The following is a 24,252-nucleotide window of genomic DNA, read 5'->3' as shown; positions in this document are numbered from 1 at the left end:
GTTTATACTTAAAAATAAACAAAAACTCAAGCACCTGAAATGAGCTTCAGGACATGGAACTGCAGGACAGTACTACAAAATACCATATGTATCAAGAAAACTGTTACTAGAGTGCAACCAACTCTGCACTCTTTGCTGGCAGACTTATCAGCAAACCTCTCCTTTACATTATTCCACACTCATTAAATAACTCTGAAAAAGATCAAAAAAAACCCCTCATTAAATACTTTCCTGAATTAACTCTGCCATCTCAACAAAAACTCTGAAACTCTCCAGTCTAGGCTAGCAATTATAAGATGATGGGCACAATTTGCTGTTGCAATCATGAGGTCTTTTAGTGGTCCAGCTGGGGTGAAATCGCTACTGAATAGAGATGATTTGATATAATACAGAGCTACCATATTTTGAAACAACACTTGTGGCTTTTATAACACGCCTCTCATCTTTGGACTATCTGTCCCTTGTTTTTGCGCTCTTTCTATTCTCTTTTTTTCCATAATGCCTTGAAGACTACTTCCTATTACAATGCACAAAACCCGCTAACCTAGCATTGCAAAGCAGAGATTTCTCAATTAAATTACTGACATTTGCAAAGTACTTTGAAAACGTAAAAAGCCATAGAAAAGGCAGGCAGTTTTACTAAAAATAATGAGAATGGATATTGTTACTTTAATGAACACAAAATATCTCCTCATTGGATGTCTTTTTCACGAAGAAAAACATTGTGAAATCACTATGCATAATGCAGACCGCTGGCAAGCCTGTGCTCGGAGCTGCACGGGGAGCTAAAGCAGTTTGAGTGCCAGACGATGCAATAAGCCAAACTGTTCCTCCCCATGAGATGGGCACTGTGTGCACAACCTCCTCCCTGCATCACATACAAGCTGGCACGAACTAGGGCCAGAAATAACAGCAGCCTCTCTGATGTAAATGTGCATTGGTTACCTATGGTTTAAGTTCTTATGTTAACTTGCTTAAGTTTAAGCAAGAAGAGCACTAAGTCCTAGCTGAACATCATGACAAGCATCTACAGAAAGGCTAGTCCAACATCATGTCCCTTTTCTACAGGTAAAGAGGCAGCCTATTTTCAAGCCACACATACTGTATTTAATCAGCTCTGCTCATCCGCATCCCTCTTGCTGCATCTTTAAGCAAAGTCATTTGTATACTGGCATTGCTAAAGCTGCAACAACATGAGACACTTTTTCATTTCTTAATTTGGAATCATCTACTGCTACTCAATTCTGCTGCTCAGAATCATTCCATTAACTGTTTTGGGATTAAATGCGGACATACGGACAGACCACTGGTTTATACTGAAGGAAAACTACCCTTCTGCACAAGTGGAAAGAGCAGGGTGAGAGAAGACATCGCGGGCCTCTGCTTTGGCACCTCACGCCAGCTCAGGGCACCTGTGCTACTGACTTCCACGGGGGACATAAATGAGTCTCCACTAAAGTGACTTTATTACTTGAGACACTCTGTCTACTTGAGCATCACTGAAGCTTAAAAGTGTAAATTCCTGTCGCCTTCCAAGTGAGACAGAAGGTCCTGTATCCATCATTTGTGAATTTTTTTCCTATTCCTGTTTCCTATTGGACAGGCTTCCTTTGTCACCTCCAGCTTGTTTGTGAGCCAGAGACAACACAGGAAGCTTAACGCAGCCTTAATGTGTGTCTCAAATTAGCTTGATTTAATACTCTAATTAAATAATGCCCCAATATCGCACATCAACAGAAACCTTCATCATTAGTTGACCTATGGAAAATTATTTAGCCATCCATCACATAAAGCAGTATTCTTGACATCCCATGAGAAATTAATTGCTACGGATAATTCAATCTTTAAAAGCAAAACAATTGTGGTTCCACAACCATCGAAACTGGAAATGTCAAAGATAAGTCACCTGGGATGCAAGAGGGAAGGAAATGCAAGCCCAGAGCAAGCAACATGCAGCCATGGAAGAACACATTCATTTTTGGAATGTGTTAGACGTGGGAGCACAAACAGCTAGCCTTGCTTCCAGAGAATGCATGTGTGTAGAAGGCAACCCTGGGGATAACGCTGCAGGTAACCTCACAGGTAACTATGCACAACAGCACAGCCATTAAGGCAAACTCACAAGTACCCATGTGCTCAGATGCAGAAAATTAAATGTTATTCGTTTTATCAGTGATTTAAGAATATTCCCTCTGATAACCTGGTTTATGAAGAACAGCTCACACATCATCTAAACAGATGTACAATTTTTTTACCCCCACTATTAACAATGGGAAAGAAAAAGACTATCATTTTGTACCTCAGTGGCTATGGCTGTAAAATAATACAAGAAATTAAATTAGGAATACACACCAAGTAACAATTTGACATCCAGATATAACGTCCTGATTTGTAGAACTAAGACAAACTATGATTTAGATTGAAATACAGAACCATACCTTAGAGGAGATATTTTATTCCTCCTGTGCTTTTACAGTACCTAAAACAAATAAGTCCTGAAGCTTCAGGTCCTGAAGCCTGTGGGCAGAACAAGCCTACAGATATTACATATGAAATTATAACAAAATGTCTTCTATATCTCAGCTTACTCCCCAGCTGAAGCCTAGTTGACACAGTAGGCTCCGGGAAGATAAGGAGTCAGGAGCGGGTCAGGCACCAGAGAGATGCGTGTCACGGAGCAAAGCCCTGGTAGAGCGAGACAAGGTGCACAGTGCAGTCATTGCAACTGCACACTTATGCATTTAGTATCACTCAGCTCTTTCAAATATCATTCCTTACATTACAATATATTACAGCGCATTAACTATGAGAACCTAAAGCTCGTTCTTCCCTCAGAAGAGGGGATAAGGTGCTAATTTGACTGGTATTGCCCTTCACTTTCAACTGTAAGACTTTTTGCCCTGTTTATGTTATTTGAGATGCCTTCTACTTATCTATTTTATTTCTGAGGCCTTCAGGAAATTAGTTTGCTAGATATAATTTCAATAATAATTTTAGCTTCCTAAACATACTTAGTATCTCTTTATATGAATAGATTTACATTAAATATTCTTATTGTTTCATGGCTTCATAAAAACATCAAGGTAGTCACCCACATTTCATGTTTTAATTGGTGACACAAATTCAGTTAAAAAAAATTAATGCATTTCAAGATTGCTAATGGAAAAGTAATGTTGCAGCTCCCTTGCATGACAAGAGGCTAACTATCTGTCGAGTTATTATTTAGGTTAACAACTCGGCTCCAAAAGTGGAAGAGTTTGCTTGAAGAAGCTGCAAGGTGAAGCTGGGCAGAGAGCAGGTGGGACCACAGCAGCCAAATGAGGCTCCTGATACATTATTTATGATATTGCACATTACAAGAGGAAGTCCTACACGTCAAAACCCATCAGGGCACCATGTGTGCTGATGAGAGGGAGAACCTGTCTTCTGAAAGCTTCACACCTAAAATAGAAAAGCAAGACAAGCAAGACACCCATCCTCAAGGAAGGGAAAGAAAGGGAAAATGCGGGATAATAAATTAGTCCAGTAGGAATTAGTAACATGCTCTTTCTCCATGTGCAAAGGACAGTCGTGGCACAAGCAAGATCCCTGAGAAAGTTGGCAATGAATGATAACAGAGAGACCAAGCAAATGAGCTGGCATCTGAGCATCACTTGAAATAAAAAAGGCAAGATTCAATAGTTCAAGAAATGTCCTAAAAAAAGGAAAAGGAATAGCTTTGTGTTTTGTATCATTGACAAGGCAGAACCAAGAGCAAGTAAGTGATCTGAGCACCAAGCCAGAAAAATAACCTTACATCAAGTATTCTGAATAACTCCAAGCTGAGTGAGGCTGTATTCATAAAAGCCAGATAGAGAGATTTTGCAAGTGCAGCGAACAGATTTTAGCTGTGCACCTTTTGCTTGGAAAGTCTGCATCTCAAAACTACTCTCTAGGCAAATTCAGCTATATTTGAACATTATCCAGATGTGAAGATGCTGAGAAAGGGCAAGGATGGGGAATAAGGGCTGAATGAGAACACAAGTGAGTTGCCCAGAATGATTAGAGTAAACAAATAGAGATTAAAACATGCTTAAGTTTGGGTGATTAGACATACAACAGATGTCCGAAAGACAAGGAACTATTTAAGTTCAATAGAGATATATAGAGAGGTTAAATCTGTGAGCCACCAGCACAGAGCATATCTTGAATTTGTGTTGACAACTACAATTGTCTGGGCATTACATAAAAAAATTGGGGCAAATAAGTAAGCCCAACCATAAGTCACCAGCATGAGAGGTTTTTTTTTTTTTTTAAATGATGCAGACTACTAAGAACTAGATTAATACAATTCAACTTGGCAGCCTAGGAGAAACATCACTCATTATGATAAAATGCTCTCATGAAACACCTTGAGAGTCAAGGGCTTATTAATGTTGACAAGTTTTGTTGACCACTAGGTATCCCTGCCAAAAACTTAATGAAAATCAAAGTAGAACTTCCCTCTCAATCCTAAAGATGATCCTTCTTACTTTAAAATTATCACATACCGAACCAATGATGTGGATAGGCTTATACCTTTGTTATTGTTAATAAACAGAACTAATCTGCAGGGTATTAACAATATGGAAAGTGTAATATCTACCAATAATGTAGATGAAATGAAGCATCCTTTTGCAGAATGTGTTACAAAAGACTCAGATTTTACAAGTTGAACAAAAGATATTAAGAGCAGCGGCTTGTGCCAAACAAATCCACCCTACAGCTATCATGTAAGATATGAGCTCTAGCTCCTTGAGAAGAAAAAGGGGAAAAAAAAAAAAAAAAAAAAAAGTACCACCACAAGTCAAATCAGTGAAGAGACATACATAACACAATCAGGAAAGACTTTTCTGTGAGAAAAGCACATTCAGTGTTGAAAAGCAGAATGATGTATTCTTTCCACAGTTATGCTTTGGTGTGAAATAGGCTTTTGTGAAACACATTTAACACTATTTGGCTTTATTTCACCTACTGTCCTCAGCCTGGGAGTAAACTTCTGCCAATTTCATCATCAGGTACTACAAATTCTGGGAAAAGTAAATGCTACCCTGAGTGAAAACTTGGTATTTTAGCAGAGCACTTCCTATAGAATCAAAATAGCAAAACCCACCAGGATAAGAAAGGAAATCCTTGAGCAAGTAGAGCTGCAGGACAAGAGAAAACACAGAAAGACTCACGTCATCAAGGTAAAGAGAAGCTGGCTGCAGTGGAAGTTGAACTGTGTGTTGTGAGGAGGTTATGGCACTCTCCAACCCCAAATCTTGACGAAAATGAACAACAGCACTGACAAGTTTGAAAAGGGGAATCAAAGCAAGCAAGCAAATACCCCAGCAGCAATAGCCAAAAGTCCCTGTTTAGTCCCACTGAGCGCAGCAGGTGTGATTGCCTTGGGCAAGCGAGACACGGGCATGCAGAGCGCAGACAGCTCACGAGCCACCAGCGCCAGCGCCGCTTCGTGAGGGCAGCTCGACTGAACTGGATCAACCCCAGGGGGTGAAGCAGAATACTGATAAGGTTCCAGGGACATCTTACAGCAGTTTTATCTCCACCCTGGTAGGCTCTGTGCTGCTGAGGAGGAAGGGGAAACACACACAGAAAGGGCTACCACCCTTTCCACCAGCTAAAGGCACAAAAGAGGACCTGACTCGGTAGCCTCATGGGAAGCAGGACACGGGCTGATCAGAAGGGTCAAGCTATGGCAAATTTTACTGCCAGATATAAAATAAAGCAGCTAGTTGATTTTCCCCCCAACAGTTAGCAGAGGGCACCACGAAGAGCCAGCTGGTTGCTGTGGTCCCTACAGACACGAAAAAAAGCAGGAAAGGCAGCAAGGTCACGGAGGCAACATTCATCCTGCTAACAAGATCCTAGTGGCAAAGCAGAGAGAGTTCCAGGGCATGGGTGCAGGAAAGGTAGCTTAGAAATACGGAACATGGAAAAGTGGCAGTCACTCAAGATCGAGACATTGCAAATAATCATACAGCTAGAAACAAACAGAAAAAATCTGCATTCCTATGAAAAGGAGGCAAAAATAATGAGACCATAACAAATATATGCATACTTCCATATGAGAGAGTGAACAAGGGAGGGAGATAAAGTGATGAACCTGAATTTAAGAATAAACTGAAGCATAGGACGTCTCCAAAAACGGCTAAGAGGAAGACTTATTAAACCAAAAATTAAAGGAATTTCATAATATATTATGGTAATGGGGAAATTCACTGCAGTGATATTTTAGCTTTACTACCACCTCAGTAAATACAACCAAGGAGCAGTCAAAAGAGAAAAAATGCTCTCGGGTGCAAATAGTGTAAAGCAAATTGAAATATAAACCATGCTAAAGGTTCAGCAAGGAACTAAGCTATGGGAATGCATCTTTTTGTGAAACCATCCATTTAAACTGATCCTCAACAATTTCCCCTGCCTTTCACAGCTCTTTCTAGTTTCCCCATATCGTTCTACCTTCTAAGGACAGTACCTGAACCTGAATCATATCCTTCTTCATCAAGCAGTATTGCTTCCTGCTGGTGTTTGGATGCACATTTTCACCAGGCTAACAATGGTACTTCAGGTTCCTACTGCACTTGTGCTTATTTACACTCAACACATTTACTCTTGCAGAGCTTATTTTACGATTCAGACAAAGCATTTGTCAACACAGAAAACAGGTCTGACAGCTACCTTCTCCCAAGAGGAATGTTATGCCTCTATTTCCCTTTTCTTGAGGAAACATTAGGCAGTATTTGTACCTTTTTTCTCTATTTTTTTTGTAACATACGTTAGAGGAATCAAAACTTTGAATGCATGCATCTTATTATTATTGTGCAAGCATAAGAAAAATTCCTTAGACAAACACTAACGATCACACTGCAGGGAACATCCCTGCACTGGTAGGAGATAGACAACACTCTATAAAGCCTGATTCAGTTGCCTGATGCAACAAGGACAGTGAATAGAAATACAATGTGGGATTTAAATTTTAATTTTAGATTCAAATAAAAATTCAGTTACAGTTTCATACAGCCTTAAGAGCTTTTTTTCTTTTTTTTCTTTTTCTTTTTTTTTTTTTTAAGTAAATTTTCATTTTTGTTTTGGACATGCAGACTACAAAATAAGTTTAACAGAAGTAAAAGCATCTCAGTTATCACAACTAATGCTTATACTCCATTGCTAGAGTTCTGTGCTATCAGTAGAAATAACACACACTTTTCCCTACTTGCACTGTATGCAAGTTTGTATAGGGCAAAAGAACTCAGTTTACGCTGTCACCTGCCTAGAGGCTATGACAATTCCTTCCTCAGTTGCTCATTTCCTGCTGATGATGGTCAGAAGTCAGATCACGATACTGATGTTTCAACCCTTCAGCAGTTTTTGATGGGGCTCACTAAGAGCCCTTCCATGGGAAATGAGGAATCGCAAAGGCAGGGGATGTAACCTACCAAGTTTATCTTTCCATACATTTCAGGTATGGCCAGGCAGCTGTGATGTTCTCTCAAGTAATGAAAGTCTCAACCATAACATGCCAAGGTTTAAGTTTAAACTGTTCTGCTTGGAAGTAAATTTAGAGGTTAGTCTGGAGGAAAGAATGAGGAAAAAAAAAAAAAAAGGGATCAGACAACTTTGTAGAGAATGCAGATACTTGAAAAATCTGGTTTTATTCCTTAGAATAAAACCCCAAAGTTTTGAAGTTCTATGAAAGAAGAGAGCCCACACTCGGAGATACTCTGCCCAACTATCTTGGAACCACAGACCGTGGGACACTCAAGGAATTTTCATTTGTTTGGGGGAAACTCAACTGGCTTCTGATAGGAGTGGATCTTTTAAAATTATTGAAGTCATTACTACATTTAAGTAACTTTTACAACTGGAGCCAAACATGGTCTTAATTCCTTAACTACTCTTCCAACAGCGTACATCTAGCATGCTTTCTGCACTACAAGCACACTTTTTGGCTTATATATGTATAAGGCAAACGTATGGGAAACAAAATATAGATGATGCATGGCTCTACTTTGCAATAATTAGTTTGCACTTCTTAAAATTAAGGCAACCGAAAAGAATAGAGTCACAGAATCACAGAATGAGGTTGGAAGGGACCTCCAGAGATCATCTAGTCCAACCCCTCCGCACAAGCAGGGACACCTTGAGCACGTGGCACAGGACTGCATCAGATACATGTTTATATTGCTACCGCAAGGATGCCCCAATGAGCTAAAATTAACAGGAGACAAGGAATATGGTGCAATCCCTGAGCACAATTTTAACCATCTGGTGAGCATGTTAGGCAGGCTCGTTTTTGTGCCAATCTAAAAAAAATATGGCCAAGCTCTCCTGCATAGCTTTTCCATGCAGTGGACTAATGCTTTTAGCTCTAAGATCCAGAGCTCAAACCAAAATGCCGGCTGGCACGTGCTGACTCTTCAGAATTGCCCAGTTTAGATGCTGGCAGACGAGGGCACGGACAAAGGGTGGAGCGCGCGCTGCCCTCTCCACTAGAGCCTTCCTTCGGTGGGACCAAGGCGCCAGAGCATTCGCATCTTCCGTGACAAGGCAAGGAGGACTCGGGCACTTTATAAACCACACGACAGTTTGTGGCCAGACTAACACACTGAATGATGCTCGGAAAGGGACTGCAGCACAGCACAGGTGTGAAGAGCTCGCATCACCCTGCAGAGATGGAAAGTCACTTTTTACTCTTGACAGACCATGAAAGCATCTGGGAAAGTCGTGACCAGAAACACCCTGAGGCTTCCACCAGTTACATCTACACTGCCTTGTGCCCTGGGATGCTGGAGATCTCATGGTCCCAAACCCAAGGTTTCTCAGGACACAGGAATTCTGCCAGTCCTGTGCCTGTCGATCCAACAGCCCCCTCTCCTCTCCTTTAAAAGGTACAAATTTCAGTGCTGCCCTGCCTGTGAAAAACGTGTCCACCTGTGAAAGCTGCAGGAGCTCTCGGGATGCATTATCTGCCTTTGTTCATACCTATCCTGGCAATTCAAACATGAACTCTGTTTTAAGCAGATCACACATGAAAAGCTTTCATTCCTCAGAGCATCTCAAAATGCCAAGTATGTTATTTTTGAAAGCCTTTGTTCAAATTAGAGCTTGTGGGAAGCTGCTTTCATCATTGTCTTGACTGAAACTGAAGGAAACTTAAATCATCCACTTCCTTTCCTCCTTTTCCATCCCAGCACTCCCCCACAGCGCATTTTACCTCCTGCTAAAATATACAATATATGTAAGTGCTTCTGGGATTTTTTTTTTTAATTCTCTGTGGGATTATAAAAATCACATGATGAAAAATCAGCCTAGTTGCCTAAAACAAAGCAAGCAGGAACCTCCTGGAGGCCTTGTGGGCAGCTCCCAACTGCTCCAGGTGTCGTCCAAGGCAGCTCCTGCCCTGGTGCTTTTGTAAGTAAATGAACATCGCGTGAACCATTCTCTACGGCTACTTCATTTACCAATTCCTAAAGTAAGTTGACAAAAATCAATCCCTTCGTTTAATCTCTCTTGGATTTATAGCTATTCAGTGCTTCAGCAACACTCACTCAAGAAGCTAAATAAATAACAAAAGACCAAACAAACCGACTTTTTTCCTCATTTAACACAGCAGGCCAATAAGTCTCATCTTGTGATTTTTCCTTTTCCCTTTTTCTTTCTCACTGAGTTTTCATCTCTGGCCATTGATTCTTATAATACTTTCCGCTGGCAGAGTAAGTTCCTACTGCTCCCATTCTGCTACTGTGAAAGATGGGAACTTTCAGAAGATAAAAGAAATTTATCTTAAAATAAACACCAATTCCTTCACCCAGCAAATTTTGCGCAACTCCTTCAAATCATTCTCAAGATTATCATTCCAGAAGCTCTGAAAAAGGGCCTGGAGACACCGACTTTGAGCTTTCCTTCAGACCTTGCTTCAGAAAATCTGCCACATGTCAACATCAGGGTCCCCGGACTGGGCTGTCCTGGTAACACACACCACAGAACTTGTATATTTAGCGTTCCCATAAGCAGCAATGGGAGATGTCTGTGAGGTCCCTTCCACGCAATATTTTGGGTTGATCAAGCCCTTCAGTGGTGCTGGCTGCTTAGATATATGTACTTAGAGACAAAAGGAGCCAACCCTCCGAGGAAGTGTGGAGCTCTTGATACAGGATGATGTAGGCAGCCAGCAGCCAACATTTTTACAAAATTAAAATGCCACTATTTATATCTATGCTTACAATCAACAGAAGCAGCTTTTATTTTCATTTATGGAAATTCTAAGATGAATCACAGCCATTAATTAATTTTTCCATTCAAAATGAGAACATCCAGGATTAAAAAAAAAAAAAAATTGAAATCATTTGCAAGTGAACTAGATAACACATATCCTAATTAGGGAAAGATGATGTTGGGAGGTGAGAAACTGGGATTGCCTAATTCGAAAATTAGCTTACAATATCGGCAAGTCTACAACTCATTACACTCCGTGGAGACGGCAAGTCAGCTGCCGTCTGATAAGTACGTCTAAAATAGAATCCTTTTGCTTACAACTGTCTCCAAAAATATCACTGTTGAGGAGGGAATGTCCACAAAAGCTCAATCTTGAAGTTCCTACTGTTACAGCAATGGTTTTTAATGGTGTGCTAAACATTTTTAACGTGCTGCTGAGCCCAACCAAATGAATTAAAAAAAATAAATTTATGCAAACTGCATAAGACAACTGAAGTATACGTGGAAAAAAAGTGTTCCAGAGTAAAACTATGAAGTGCATAATAAAAATGGTAAAGCAATCATGGGACATTCTTCTCAGCTAAATTTCATAAGCCAATTGAAAGATAAATGAAAGGGGTAATAGGATGCAAGTTTCCATCTCCACTTTAGATCAAACTGATGACATTGTATTGCTTCTCCACTGCCACTGGGGAAGTTTTTAAAATAAGGAACCAACAATTATTAGTTCTCCTTTTTCACTCTAACAGATGGACAAAATGATTTAGATATTACTTGATTATGAGAAAATTAATTGGACTTTAGGGTTAGAAATATTCAACACCCAATTTTCAGCGATCCTAGGAAAGCACATATATTTTTTAGGGAGTCCTAGCAAAGCTAATGCACTAGCTCTACTTCTCCTTTTTGGTGGGCAGGAACGATGCTGAATTGTACTGCCAATCAGGCAACCTGACATTGAAGGAAGAATTGGATTAAGAATAGTTTTATCAAATCTTATCTGCACTTTAAGTTAATCCTGTCTGTCATTTTATTTCAAAACGGCACCTTTCCTGCAGCAGGTAATTGCATATTAGTTTCCTAGTTGTTCAGAGAGGGATTTTTATAACACCTACGTGAATCATACACCTACCCTTAGCTCTTTGGAAAATACATGCTCTAATATACTAACTGTCTCTACCAATGTGTGTAAGTAGCTTTGTTGCATTAATGTGTTTTATATCCTTTCTTTGTACTCTAGCTGGTTAAAGTAATTTGCTCTCTATGGGAAGACATTCATCTGTCAAGAGGAACACAACAGAGGTGTTTATTGTGAAGCCATAAAAGTAGGGAGGAACATAAGCAGTAACCAAGACTATTAGATGCAATTAAAATTACTGGTATAACAACAGGAGAATGTAATTAACTCTGATAGCAATTTAAGAAAGCAGAATCAAGAAGAGCCAAATCTAACAACAGAAGAAAAGAGCTATTAGATCCTTAAAGATCATAGGAGGTCAGCCCCTCAATTACATATTTCAGCACAGAAGACAACACACGGCAACAAGCAAGGTCCAGAAGAAGAGAATGCCAATGACTGCATGATTAAAAAGAAGATACTGTCACAGCAAGAAACTTATAAGGCGGCACCACAAGCAGTTATCTGTACAACTGCACATAAAATGAGATTCTTATAAAGTGCAAATTACATTATCTACTTGGTTCCTAAACACTAAAGCTTTTCTCCTCTTTCTCTTACATAAACACCCTACCTGTTTAACTGCGGGTTTCCTAAATATTAGTAATATATTACTTATGAAAATGATGGGACGAGGAGTTGTATTTAGACTCAAAAATTCAAAGTTAGAGTCAAGAATAGGGAGAGAGTCAGGGATAGAAGAAGAGAGAAAAAGGTATTAGGTGGATTCAAAGTAGGTTCATATGCAGAATACTCGACAATGCTGCCATGCAGCAAGGTATTTTCTTCCTTTGCTAGACTGCAAGACCATTGTATAACCCTAAAAATGCTGATAGTGTAAATATTTTTACTGATAACAAGACACAGAGCAATTACAGTCATGAAGATCATCATGCACTCATCTGTATAATGAATGTATGGATGCTTATTAGCATGTGCAATACCCTACACATTTCCCTGATGAAAATATATGAGATATGTACCTTGTTCAGATCTCTCAACTCAGGCTCAGGGAAAACATTCAGTACCATGCCAACGCTCATCTACAATCAATGTCATGTCACTAAATATGACAAATCCAAAATAAGGAAAATCCAGAATGAAGACAAACACAGAACAATTACTCTTAAACATACATAGTAAAAACCATAGATGCTCCAGTTGATACTGGCTCTGGACACACACTTTCATGAAGATCTTCCTATACCACCATAACCAGGGACAAGGATTTAAAGGCATGCATATATAATCCCTGGAGATACATGGCTTCCATGAGGCTTGTTAGGTCAGGATTTTGTCTCATTTTTCACAACACATGAATACGAGGCACAGTTGATTGCAAGATGAGCACGCAGGTATCCCAGCTCTCCTCAGCTGCTGCTATTAGCAATCTTAATCAACAAACAGAAGCAACAGGCAGCCAGTGCAACCTGCACCAGCTGGGCTCCACCTTACCAATACACAGCTTATAATATATAGAGCGAGCGAGGAGCAGCCCTCCTTCTAAAACCCAGACCCATGCAGAGGGCACACAGAGAGCTTTCTGCTCCACGCTACTCTTTAACACAAAGCTGGACTCCTGGCACTGGGATAGCTTGCCCATGATGTTTTCTCTACATTTTAGATACTGATGTAAACCATCTGGGCAACGTCAGGCAGTGCTGACACTTCCCTGAACATGTAGAAATACAAACAGATGAGGGATATGGATTGTCTAAAGTCATAGTCACAGTGACAACGTACGTGGTAAAAAGCCCTTTAAAGCTGACTTATCTCAGCACTGAAACTTTCAACAACTTGCATTTGCCTACAGCTAAAAATGTTTTAACACTGAACCTGTAATCTCTGGAAGGAAATGTATCAAAAATCACCCTAATCTTCAAACATAGGAAAAAAGGAGGTTTGTATCTGATCATTCAACTACCAGCCAAGCAACCTCACACTTAAGGCTCTAAGAGCACAAGCAGTCCAGAGCTTGGACTAAAGAGTGAATTTGAGAACCTGCAAAAAATTTTAGGGGAAGGTAAAATACAAGCACCTCCAAGACCCCTGTTCCACTCTTTGCAGCTATTGAAAAGCAAAACAAAGCGACAACAATGACAAAAAAAAAATATTCTATACATTTAGAAGTTTCAGCATGTTCAGGATTCTGAGCAGTTACAGGATTTGAGAGATACTGTGAAGCAAAAAGTCCTTAAGCTGTTAGGACAATGCACCACTTCAACTACCATGTTTAATGCTACAGAAAAAAAAATCAAAAAATGAGCTTAGCTTTCAGTGGTTCATTAGAAACAAATTATAGTCTTACATTTGAATGGGTTTTATTTAACCAAAAGTTACCATGTAGGAATGGACTCAAAAGCACAAGAGTACTTTTCACAGGAGTGCAGGGCCAAAACACTAACTCTCCTCAAACAAAACTAGCGTGCAAGATAACCTTAAAAGATTAACTTAAAAATAGCACATTCAGCTGACTTAGAACAAAAATAGAGGATCAGATTCACTGACAAGGCAAAATCTGATTTTAGACACCAAAGATCGTCTGCCCAAGCTGAATTCCAGTACGATTCTTCAACATCAACATTTACACTTACAGTAAAACATTACAGGATCAAGAGGTGATAAATAGATGCAGACAAGTTCACATGGCTGCTGCTGATTCATCACCACCATCACAGCCAGCTAAAGAGAACTGCTGTAACAACTATTGCTCTTACAGATAGCTTAACACACACACACACACACACAGATAATCTCTGAAGACACTGGTCCTACACATCTCCAAGATGTGAATATTACCTTCCTCTTTTTTACTAGCATCATATGTCTACCAGCCTGGTCATCTGTCAGTGCCCAGATGGTGATCTTCATACAAATGTGAGCACGCGCACTTCAGGGCTGCTGACAACTGCCTTATATCATATCATCTCCTCAAGAGCTACTTCTACGGACTCGATACTTATAGCTAATAGGAAAAGATAGAAGACTACATGAAAGGAATTCTGCCATAGCATCCAAGACCAAGCAAAAACCATGACCACTTACTACAAGTGAAGGCTGCAGAAACTTTGCCCAACTTTCAGTGCAAGTAGCACACAGGCACTTGAATTCTTAACTTTTATTTTCTATTTAAATTCATTTCAGGTCATGTCTCTTTATCAATGTTCTTGTCTAAAGACAGGGCAATTTTCCCTATTAACAGGGAGAAACAGAAAAACCAAACAGACAGATGTTATTGTTACATCCCTAAGGATATGTCTAAAAAAACTCAACAAGGCCAACAACATAGACTAAGGGAAAAAAAGATTGAGTTTCCATGAACCTTGGTCACAAAAAGGCAGAATGAACCTTGCTGAGAAACAGTTGAATAGCCGGTCCTATTTCTCAGGAAATCATGTTCATAGACATGACCTGCTTAGAGTTCAACATAACACTATAGCAAAACCTAGTCGTAGCTCTCAATGACTCAGGATTTGCTGCATAATCAGATCTTAAATTGAAACTGGTAAAACAATAACAGTATCACTGTAAAATATATATATTTATTCAAATATTTTCAAAGGCCCTATTATTTTTCAACAGAGGGCATAATAAAAACTAGGGCATTTGCCACCAGCATTTATGTCATCTTACTGAATAAATGCTACTTCTCATTCTATTCACAGTAGCCATTAGAGAAAGCACAGTGGAGGTTCAATGATATAAAGAATTTTTAAATTGTATTTGTTCTATACACATTCACTTCTGTTTCACTTGCACATTATATGGCAAGAATTATTATTCAGTACTTCATTTACACGCTCTATTCTATCTCCCCTGTCTTCTTTTAAAGTTTTATTTATAAAAAGTTATTTTATTTATGAAAGCAGTAGAGTAGTTTCTCTTCATTCAAGCTAATTAATCAGCTTGCAGTAGAAAAAACAGTTTGCAGAAATTATGCACAGTAAAGTCTACTAATGCCTAACGGTTACAAAACTTCAAACTCTGATTTGAGAGTGAACACAGACAAATAATGGCTTGTATAGAGACTGGTAAAATAAGCATACCTACACACACACACTGCAGGACTTTCCTAAAATTCTCAGATTGGCCGGCTAAAATCTGCGATTAGTTTTGTTGCAGATTTGCATATTGCATGTGTTGTGACTTTGCATACAGGCACTAACCCACTGTTCACCAGCTTGAGTGGAAGAAACTTGCACAATTTAATGACATTTTGACTAATCTGGCCCCAATGCTGCTATGTGTCAGACTGACTTTAAATAGGTGTTTAACAGTAAACATTTCCAATACCTCTAGCATAATTATTTGCATGTATCAAGTCCTGGCAATATGGGGCTTAGTAGCTTCAGCTTACTACAGAACTGGGGCTCTGGAATAATAAAAGTTTAGTATTTTTAAATACAAAAAAACCATGCTGCACTGAGGAAAACAGCTGAACAGTCATACTCTGTCACATGTGCAAACCGACACTTGCTACATCTATGGCTTGAAATTCTCCAGTCCTCACAACACCTTTGTTGGCTTTCACATGCAGCCAGGGTGCAAAAGGTTTTACTAGATAAACTCTGACGAATCTCCCGCCAAATCCCTGGCTGGAGCTAGGCTTCTTCACCCATGGCTGGCTGGATTTTCACCATGTAAAGGCTTTTGGTAGTCAACATAATTCTCCTCTGCTACATCTAAGCACAGAACCAACTGCGTCATCCATCTCCCATAGTCTGTTATCGGCTCCTAGAATCTTTGCGCACAAAATTACATGTTCTTTGCTCTGCTCTTAGTTGATCGAGGATCGCCTCTAGCTAAATAGACATAAAGTTGCAAGCAGAACCATAGTGGCAGCGATGTGACGCTGTGGAGGACAACCTGCTTCCTCAAAGAGGTCACGCTTTCTCCCAAATTTGTCATTCAACCTGGAATTTGCTGGCCTGCTCCTTCTCCTACCCAGCCTTCGCATACTTGGCTTTACAAGTCCTTGCTTTGCAAACGAGACTCAACCCTGGGGTGGTTCCTCTATTTCCTTTCTTTAGCCTTTCCTACTGTTTTAGTGAAATGCCTGCTGACCGTGACTGACAGGGAGATAGACACTTTCCTGTCCCCAAGAGTCCTTGCTCTTGTTTGTTTGTGTTAGTTTTTCCTGTTTATTTGCCTGAGCACAGCAGGCAATGCTTCCTCTATTCTTCCACCCTGGCCTTGGGCCACTTGACCCTGCAGTTTAATTCTCGTGCTGAGTTTAGAGAGATCTCTACTCCTCACCCCCACATAGCTTCTCATATATTGAAAGTCCTTCACAGATTGAAATATAAAAAGAAATACAAACATGAAAATAAGTAAAAATAAAAAGTGCCTTATAACACATATTAGTCACCAGTGCCCATGGCTACTTAGTTGTGAACAGCTTTTCAGCAACTAAAAAAGGCTTCAAGGGAATATTTTGCTTCACCAATGGCAGCTGGATAATTACTGAAGGATACTGAAGGATACCTCCCTACTGACAACTCAAATGCTTAACCTGTACATCCCTGGCAAAGGATTCTCCCGGATGCTCCCATAAACTGATCCAGAGAAAGGTGCCTATTTGCTAACTCCAATATCTCCAAACCCCCTAACTCACTGGATGCCCCTATTTTTGGGGAGCCTTCTACTCCTCTGTCCACACATCTGAGCAGTGAAGAGCAGAAGACAATTTGGCTACTCTCTCTCTCCCTCTCTTCGTATTATTCATATCCCTTAGCTCACAAGGATAGAAGTAGCGATCTCTGCTCCTCATTCATACCAAGCCTTCTTACATTTTCATGCTCTACAGAGGGCAAATTATTATCTTACTGTTAAAAAAAAGAAAGAGAAAAAACAAAAACACAAGCAGCTTTTGACCACCACCATAATCATAGCCAGAATATTGTATTTTACATCTTAATCTCCATTTTCTGAAGTATATAAGTAGAGACTTCATGTTTGCAAGCTCTATAGATACAAAAGCTGGAGAAAAAAGAGGTAGGAGCTAAGATCTAAAAATAAGCCAAACTAAATAAAAAAGAAGGTTCTTATTTATATGCTCTTATTTATGGATAAATATTCAAAGAGTCAGAACACAGATAAAGTCTACCGCAAGGAATCTCCAATTTGCAGAATGCCTATTTACACAGGCTAGTGTCTGACTATTTACCCAGGAATAGTTGTTGCTTGCATAGTAATCAAGCCCACACTTACTACAGCTGTTGCAGAGTGAATGAGCCCTCTTCTCAGCTACACAATGAGGGGGTTCAGCCAAATCCTTAGTCCAAGAAGAAGGGCTCAAGCCACAGGGACTATTTGAGACAGGAGATCCAGAGAGAGGCTGGCAGCTGAATCCAGCTAAGAAGCTAAATGCATCTCCTGGGCTCAAAAAAGAAAACAAACAAGCCAAAAAAAGGCAAAAAAAAAAAAATCCATAAAAAAATGGAGAGCCTGTCTACATACGCAGTTGCTTCTTATTAACTCCATATGCTGACAAGTAAATTCCACAAGGTTAACCTGAATTCCAAAGGTAAAATAATTAGGCATAAGGCACACTCTTTGGATTAAGTGTGCCCATGCTTGAATTATTTAGGAATATCTTAAAGCATTGACAGTAGATTTTGTAACGTGTTTGCCCATATAGTACGGCTGCTGCTTCAACTGCAATATGACAGGTTTTAGCTATGTATTGGGGAAGTTATGTCAGCAAATTTCCCCTTGCACAGATAAGGCCTATGAGGGCACAACTACTGTGAAAGGTAGTTCACTCCCCCACGTTATTAGTAAGAAAATGTTATTTATAAACTTCTGTTTGAGTAACTCTACTAAGAAGCTGCTTCTGTGAATTTTCCTGGCCACACAGTGCACCTGAAAAACAGCACACAGGCAAAACAAGGAAGGTAAGTCTGATGTGAGGTTTCTCCTTGAACCTTGCTCACAAAAGAGTATCATGAGCAATAAAGTAGTCTTTCTAGAAAAAAAAAAATGACAAAATGAGGACTCTTTAAAATAAGCTGCATACTTCCTTGACAATATGTACCTGGCATCTGTGCAGTTGGCTTTAGTTATCTGGTTCTGTTTTGTTTGTTCGTTTGTTTTTTAGGCTTTTAAAGCTCAGTTCTTGCAATCTCAAGAGACAACAATACTTTCATTACCACAATCAAGCATGTAAAAACTAACAATTAAAACTATATTCTTTTAAGACGGTGTTTCTCTTTAGGAGCGATATATGAGTTTTGTCTCATGAAATTATTGCAGTTAGAGCCTTTTTGCTGCTTTCAGATTGAAATGTCAAATACCTTACAGTACCCACTTAAAAAAAAAAAAAAAAAAAATCACCTGCCAGTTGCGTGATGAAAACAGTGCAGAACAACCTGAAACACGGCCAACAAATTTTCACATCCAACAAGACAAAACAAATATTTGGACAGTGTAACAAATCCTCGCTACTCAGAATTAGAAAGCTGTAGTGTGCAAAGAGGGCATCAAGAATACCTAATCAAAAAACAAACAAGAATCCCAAACCCCCCAAATCCTCTTTTAAACTCTGTCTTGTTCAAAGGCATTCACTTGAAATTACATACATATGGTTAGTTTTTATGCTTCAATTTTCCTACAGATAAGAAGAAAAATGAAGAGGAATTACACAAGTACAGCCAAAGAAAAGTATTATAGAGAGAAAGTGTATTTCTTTGGGACAAATAAATAAATAAATAAATCACAAATCTTTTTAAGCATAGGTCGACATTGAAGGAGAGAGCATAACTTGATATAAGCTCATGCGAAACAGCTCATTGCTGGAACTTGACACTCATATAAAGAAATTATGCAACTGTGGAATCAACTGTGCTGTACAAGTCATCTCTCTCCGGAATAAGTTCTTGAAATTTCCAATTTTTTATATTTGCAATTTCTCCTTACATAACTAAGTACAGCCTTACCCTACAATACATTCTTCCTTTTGATCTAATCCTTCATATTTATAAATTCTACTACCTTTCCACTATGCAGGTATATGTAACAGCTCATTAGTAAACTCTATGTCACATAAAAAAGGTGAAGTACCAATCATGTATGTGCATTTTATTCACATATATTTTTTCCCAAGTAAAAATAATTGACAGGAGCAAGGAAACAACAGTAAGATATTCATAAACTTTGTTCATGTTGGATGATTTGTATCTGTGATTTGCATGCACATTTATGGACATAAAAAAAAAAAACTTTTGATGATGATCTCAAAAGAGAGGCTATTTAAATACTGTTTTGTCTATGAAGCCAAATAAGCCAAACCTTTTGAAGAGCAGCTGCAGACGTGGTGACGGGTGCTAGGACGCTCCCCATGGACACCTACCTCTGTAATGAACGATTTGGCAGTGGCGGGGTTCATGACCAGGATGGCCCGTCGCAGCGTGTCCCGGTAGCGGTTCAGCTCCTCGATCCTCATCGTGGCAAAGAGCCCCGTGATCATTTTATTGATGTTGTTTTCCACTTTCTGTAAGGCCACGTCCATGCCCTGCTGGGACACTTTGTCCAGAAACTCTTGGATGCCACGGATATCTAGGAAGAGCAAAATGTCCATCCAGGCATTAATTAGCAAGTGGAGAAAAAGATAAAAAAAAACACAAAATGAAAAATATCAATTTAATACTACAAAAGTAGGGAGTTTGGTGTCAGGTAACCCCTTGGACTTCAACACAATGTTCACCAGCACGTGCTTCCTGAGCTGTGCTCATGCAGTTTCATAAAAGCACTAAAAACCTGAGCCCTAAAGCACCTCTAGGAAACACCCAGATGTCCTCACATTGTCCCAGATTTCCTCTGAAAGCAAAAAAGCAGCCAGACAGGCAGGTGTAACCAGCTCCCGGTGCCTTCACCGAGTACCTTCACACCAGGCAGCGGAGCCGCAGAACCTTACGGTGCCTTCCCACCAAATCCGCCTCAAACAACAACGGCTTGGGGAAGAAGGATGGAGGTACCAATGCCAACTCTTCCAAAATAAGACCAAAAACTGCAAAAAATAAGCCTTTTTTCTTGTTCTTTTTTTTTTCCTGAATTGCTTTATTGAAATGAAAACCAGAAATCTAACAGCAAAAAAACAAAACCAAAACCTGATGGAGTCACTTCTCTACTTTTTAAAAAGGCTTTGCTGCTTTATCTGTTCGCTGGTTTTTGCTCATTTGTTTGTTTGTTGCAAACATAAGCTCCCCCTCCCCTGGCTCTCGGCAGGCCCCCTAGGCTCAGGCAGGGGAGATGCAGCCTCGGCCGTGTGGTAATCACCATGACACAGCGCAGCTGCTGCTTCGCCCTCACACCAGGACTGCTGTAATGACAGAAGAAATGAGGAAAAACACCCATTTAAGGAAAAACAACAGCAACAAAACTACCTTTAAATATTGCTCTGTCTCCTAAAAAGCTGCTCAGACCAAGAAGCCTACACCAGAGTGCCTGTGAAGCCAGGGGCCACAGAGCCCGGAACTGCTGAGGCCTCCAGGGCCCGGCTGGAAACACCAGCTCCAGGCACCTCAGCACCGGCTTGAAGATGGCAAAGAAAAAGCCACAAAATGGTTTATAACCAACTGGAGCACAAATATTGCTAAACAGGCGCCGTCTTGGAAGTTGGCCTGTCACTGTATTTATTTTCGGTGCTGCTGAAATCTCAATATGAACCGAGCACCCGAAGAATAGCTCGAGCGTGAATAAAATCCAGGCTTATCCTAAAAATAAAGCTCTCTAAGAGAATCAGCTGCTAATTACAGCTTCTATTTAATATCCAAATCAGGAAAATTAAATTCAATCTAATCAGAGCTGTTAGAATCTTTAGAATTTTTTTTTTTTGGCACTTAAGCCTAAATTAAGAAGCAACAAGATTATTTGGGCCATTACAAATATATCTAGTTTTATGCAAATTATAAAGTAACTTCTTTCTATGTTAACCCCTCCATGCTAAAGCTTCGGGAGTTGACCCAATTTGTTGACCCAAGCGACACATGGACAAATGAAATAAAAACTGAAGAAAACCTAACTAGTTTTAGTCAAAACTACTGAAGGATAGAGATCATATATAGCTAGAATATACCACTGATACAAGAATGAATATACCATCAAAACAACAATTAAAAAAAAAAGAAAAAAAGAAAAAGGGGGAGCGAAAAGAAAAAGGGGGAGCGAAAAGAAAAAGGGGGAGCGAAAAGAAAAAGGGGGAGCGAAAAGAAAAAGGGGGAGCGAAAAGACTTTGAATAGAAAAGCCATTAAAAAAATCTACAGCATAAATCCATAAAATCTGCCTTGACCCCACAGTAGATGAGGCAGGAGCCACCAAAAGAAAATTTATTTTCAGAACAAAACCATGATTTCACCTCAGCAGAATTTATAAACAGCCAGAAATTATTGGCTGACAGGCTGTAATGTGTGTTGTCCCAGAAGCCAGAGGGTTGGATCAGACTGCTGTGGTTTCCTTCCCATGATGAATTCCTACCTGCACACGCACCCAAAGAACAAGACAAACGCACTGAACCTTCGCAGGATGAGGGGCACAAGGTACGGAGGCACCGGCCTCATTCTGCAGCTGCGTATTTATTAGCTGATCATTCCGGTGGTTTATCAGTGTGTGCGTGACAACTGCATGATAAGGTTTTAGGAGAAGAGCATCATTCCAGTGGAAAGGATACCAAACCACAGCTCATAAAACTTCCTTACTACTTCTGCCTACGCCACTGACAAAACACCATGCAGGAGAACAGAAATAAATACATATTCATCCTCAGCAACCAATCAGTAAAATGAAGACACTGGTGAGGCTCAGCAGAGCAGATAGAAGCACCATGTTATTTAAATGCTGTATAAATGATGATGGTGCCTCCAGTGTTTCAACAGCAGCAAAGATCATATTCAAGGCACATGCCAAAGAACAGATGCCACCGCTGAATGGGCAGCATTATCTTTCCTGCGTGGATCGTGGCACATTTCCACGCTGCTCTGTGGAGTCATCCTTCTAGTAGATAAGCTCCTTCTGTAGGAAAATCTGGCAAGCAACCTGTAGCACAGATGGCTCCGTTGTGGAGACACAGAACTGTTCATGTCTGGAACACAGGTGTTTCTTGCCCTGGATTTGCTAGCCACCCTGTCGCCCAGCCAAAAGATGCATATCTATTTTCTATTTAAAATCAGATGAGTCACAATCATTTCCAAAAATGTGGAAAAGCTACAAATTACATGTACATACAAGAAGACAGAGGCATTCTGCAGCCAGTCATCAGAAGATAGAAAGTTCAAGCAGACTGGAAAAAAAAAAAAAAAATCTCTTTCCAGCCAAAAGCGTGTTTGAAGAGATGCACAAGGTTGCCCAGATGGTCTGTTGAACAAAAGCCACGTACCAGGTAGTGACATTCCCTGACTGCCCATACATACCATGATGCTACAAGGTGGCTGGGACCCAAGGGTCCCTGTTGCTCTAGGCTGAGTTATTGAAAACCAGACCTAAGGAAGCCCTTTGAAAATGATGTGCAAAGGGAATGCAAGCACCTAAATTCACAAAATTCACACAAAAACAAAAAGAGCTTAACCTCACAGGGGTTTGATAGGTAAGAACCACCTTGCCTAACACGAGCCAATACCACCATTTAATGCCAAACTCTACAGTTCACAAATGTGCACAGCCAGGTGCTTGGGAAAAGGAGTCAATACTTTGAGGAGACAAGGGGAGACTGAAACTCCACAGCTTTCCAAGTGTCAAACTTTAACAGACCAACAAAACATCTTAACAACAACGAGCCTTGACCTTTGCTACCTGATCTTGATATGAAAAATCAAGATTTGCTCCTTCCCCAAGAGATTCCTCATCACGGGACAGCAAACCCTGCTCTCCATATTTGTTCTCTTCTGCGTTTCTGTTTCTATGCAGGTGAATCGTTTCAGCAGGTACAACTCCCCTATTCTGTTTGAGGCAAAAGTCTAATGATTAGGAAATCCTAGAACAAGACGTGGTGGTTTTAAACCTCTCAAAGCAAAAACAGCACGTGTACTCAGTGTGCCATTACATACCACGCAAAACAAACAGTGAATATATTAACACCTCACATGCTAAATGCTACTTAAATGCTCTTATTAAAAAAGAAAAAAGAAAGAAAAAAAAAAAAAAGAAAACCATAAGCGAGAAGTAGATGCCTTTTTAAAAAACTTTCAAATCACACTATGACCAGAAGAGGGGAAAGACAGCACTATTCACAAACAGCAATAAATTAATCCGCCCTCTTCCATCATTGGATTTCACCTAAATTATAGGGCACTCGCTGTTACTGAGCAGTTTGGCCACCTCACGCGCGGGTTACAGTCATTAGCTCATCCTCTCTCGCACCCTGTTAGATCTGTGAACGTTTTCCTCACAGTCTGCCCTGATGATAAATACCAACTGATTCAGCTGTGGCAGTAAAGGTGAATGCACCTGTCATAAATATTCACTGGCTGATTTACAGAAAAGACCACTTTATTTGTCCAGCTGATGAGAAAAGCCATTGTATAACAAATGACACTGTTCAAATCCTTATCAAGAGAGCTTTATAAGTCTAGTGCAGTGATTCTTCCTTACACAATGATGGCCAACGCGACAGCAACTATTAATTACGGAAATGCACAACACACCAGGGAGACTCACAGCTCTGGCTGGGCTCTGACAACGCCACCGCTCTCCTAAAGCGCTGAGCAAAATGCTCCCTGTTCAACGCTCCTCTCTGCGCGCTGGTATTTATTCATCTTGTTAATATTTACACCAAGGGAAGGCAGCAAGTGAATCTATCTTTTACCCTGCATCCAGAGTGGTGGGATTTCTTCTCACTCGTCAG

The 24,252-nt window shown here is 40.0% G+C and overlaps 1 protein-coding gene across 1 annotated transcript in view; it reads right to left on the bottom strand.

Annotated features, from left to right (window-relative positions):
• GRID2 (glutamate ionotropic receptor delta type subunit 2) overlaps nucleotides 1-24,252 on the bottom strand; it is a 561,587-nt gene that overhangs the window by 201,375 nt on the left and 335,960 nt on the right. Inside the window, exon 4 of the mRNA XM_088529596.1 lies at nucleotides 19,767-19,972. Within this exon, the coding sequence (XP_088385722.1) occupies nucleotides 19,767-19,972 (206 nt within the window). The remainder of the gene's footprint in view (nucleotides 1-19,766; nucleotides 19,973-24,252) is intronic.

This window comes from Tinamus guttatus, unplaced genomic scaffold (genome assembly GCF_059628265.1).
Source record: "Tinamus guttatus ecotype Peru unplaced genomic scaffold, ASM5962826v1 Tinamus_guttatus_pri_ptg000028l, whole genome shotgun sequence".
In the NCBI taxonomy this organism is placed as follows: domain Eukaryota; kingdom Metazoa; phylum Chordata; class Aves; order Tinamiformes; family Tinamidae; genus Tinamus; species Tinamus guttatus.
Note: the sequence above shows the minus strand (reverse complement) of the source record. Positions and strands in the feature narration are given on the sequence as shown.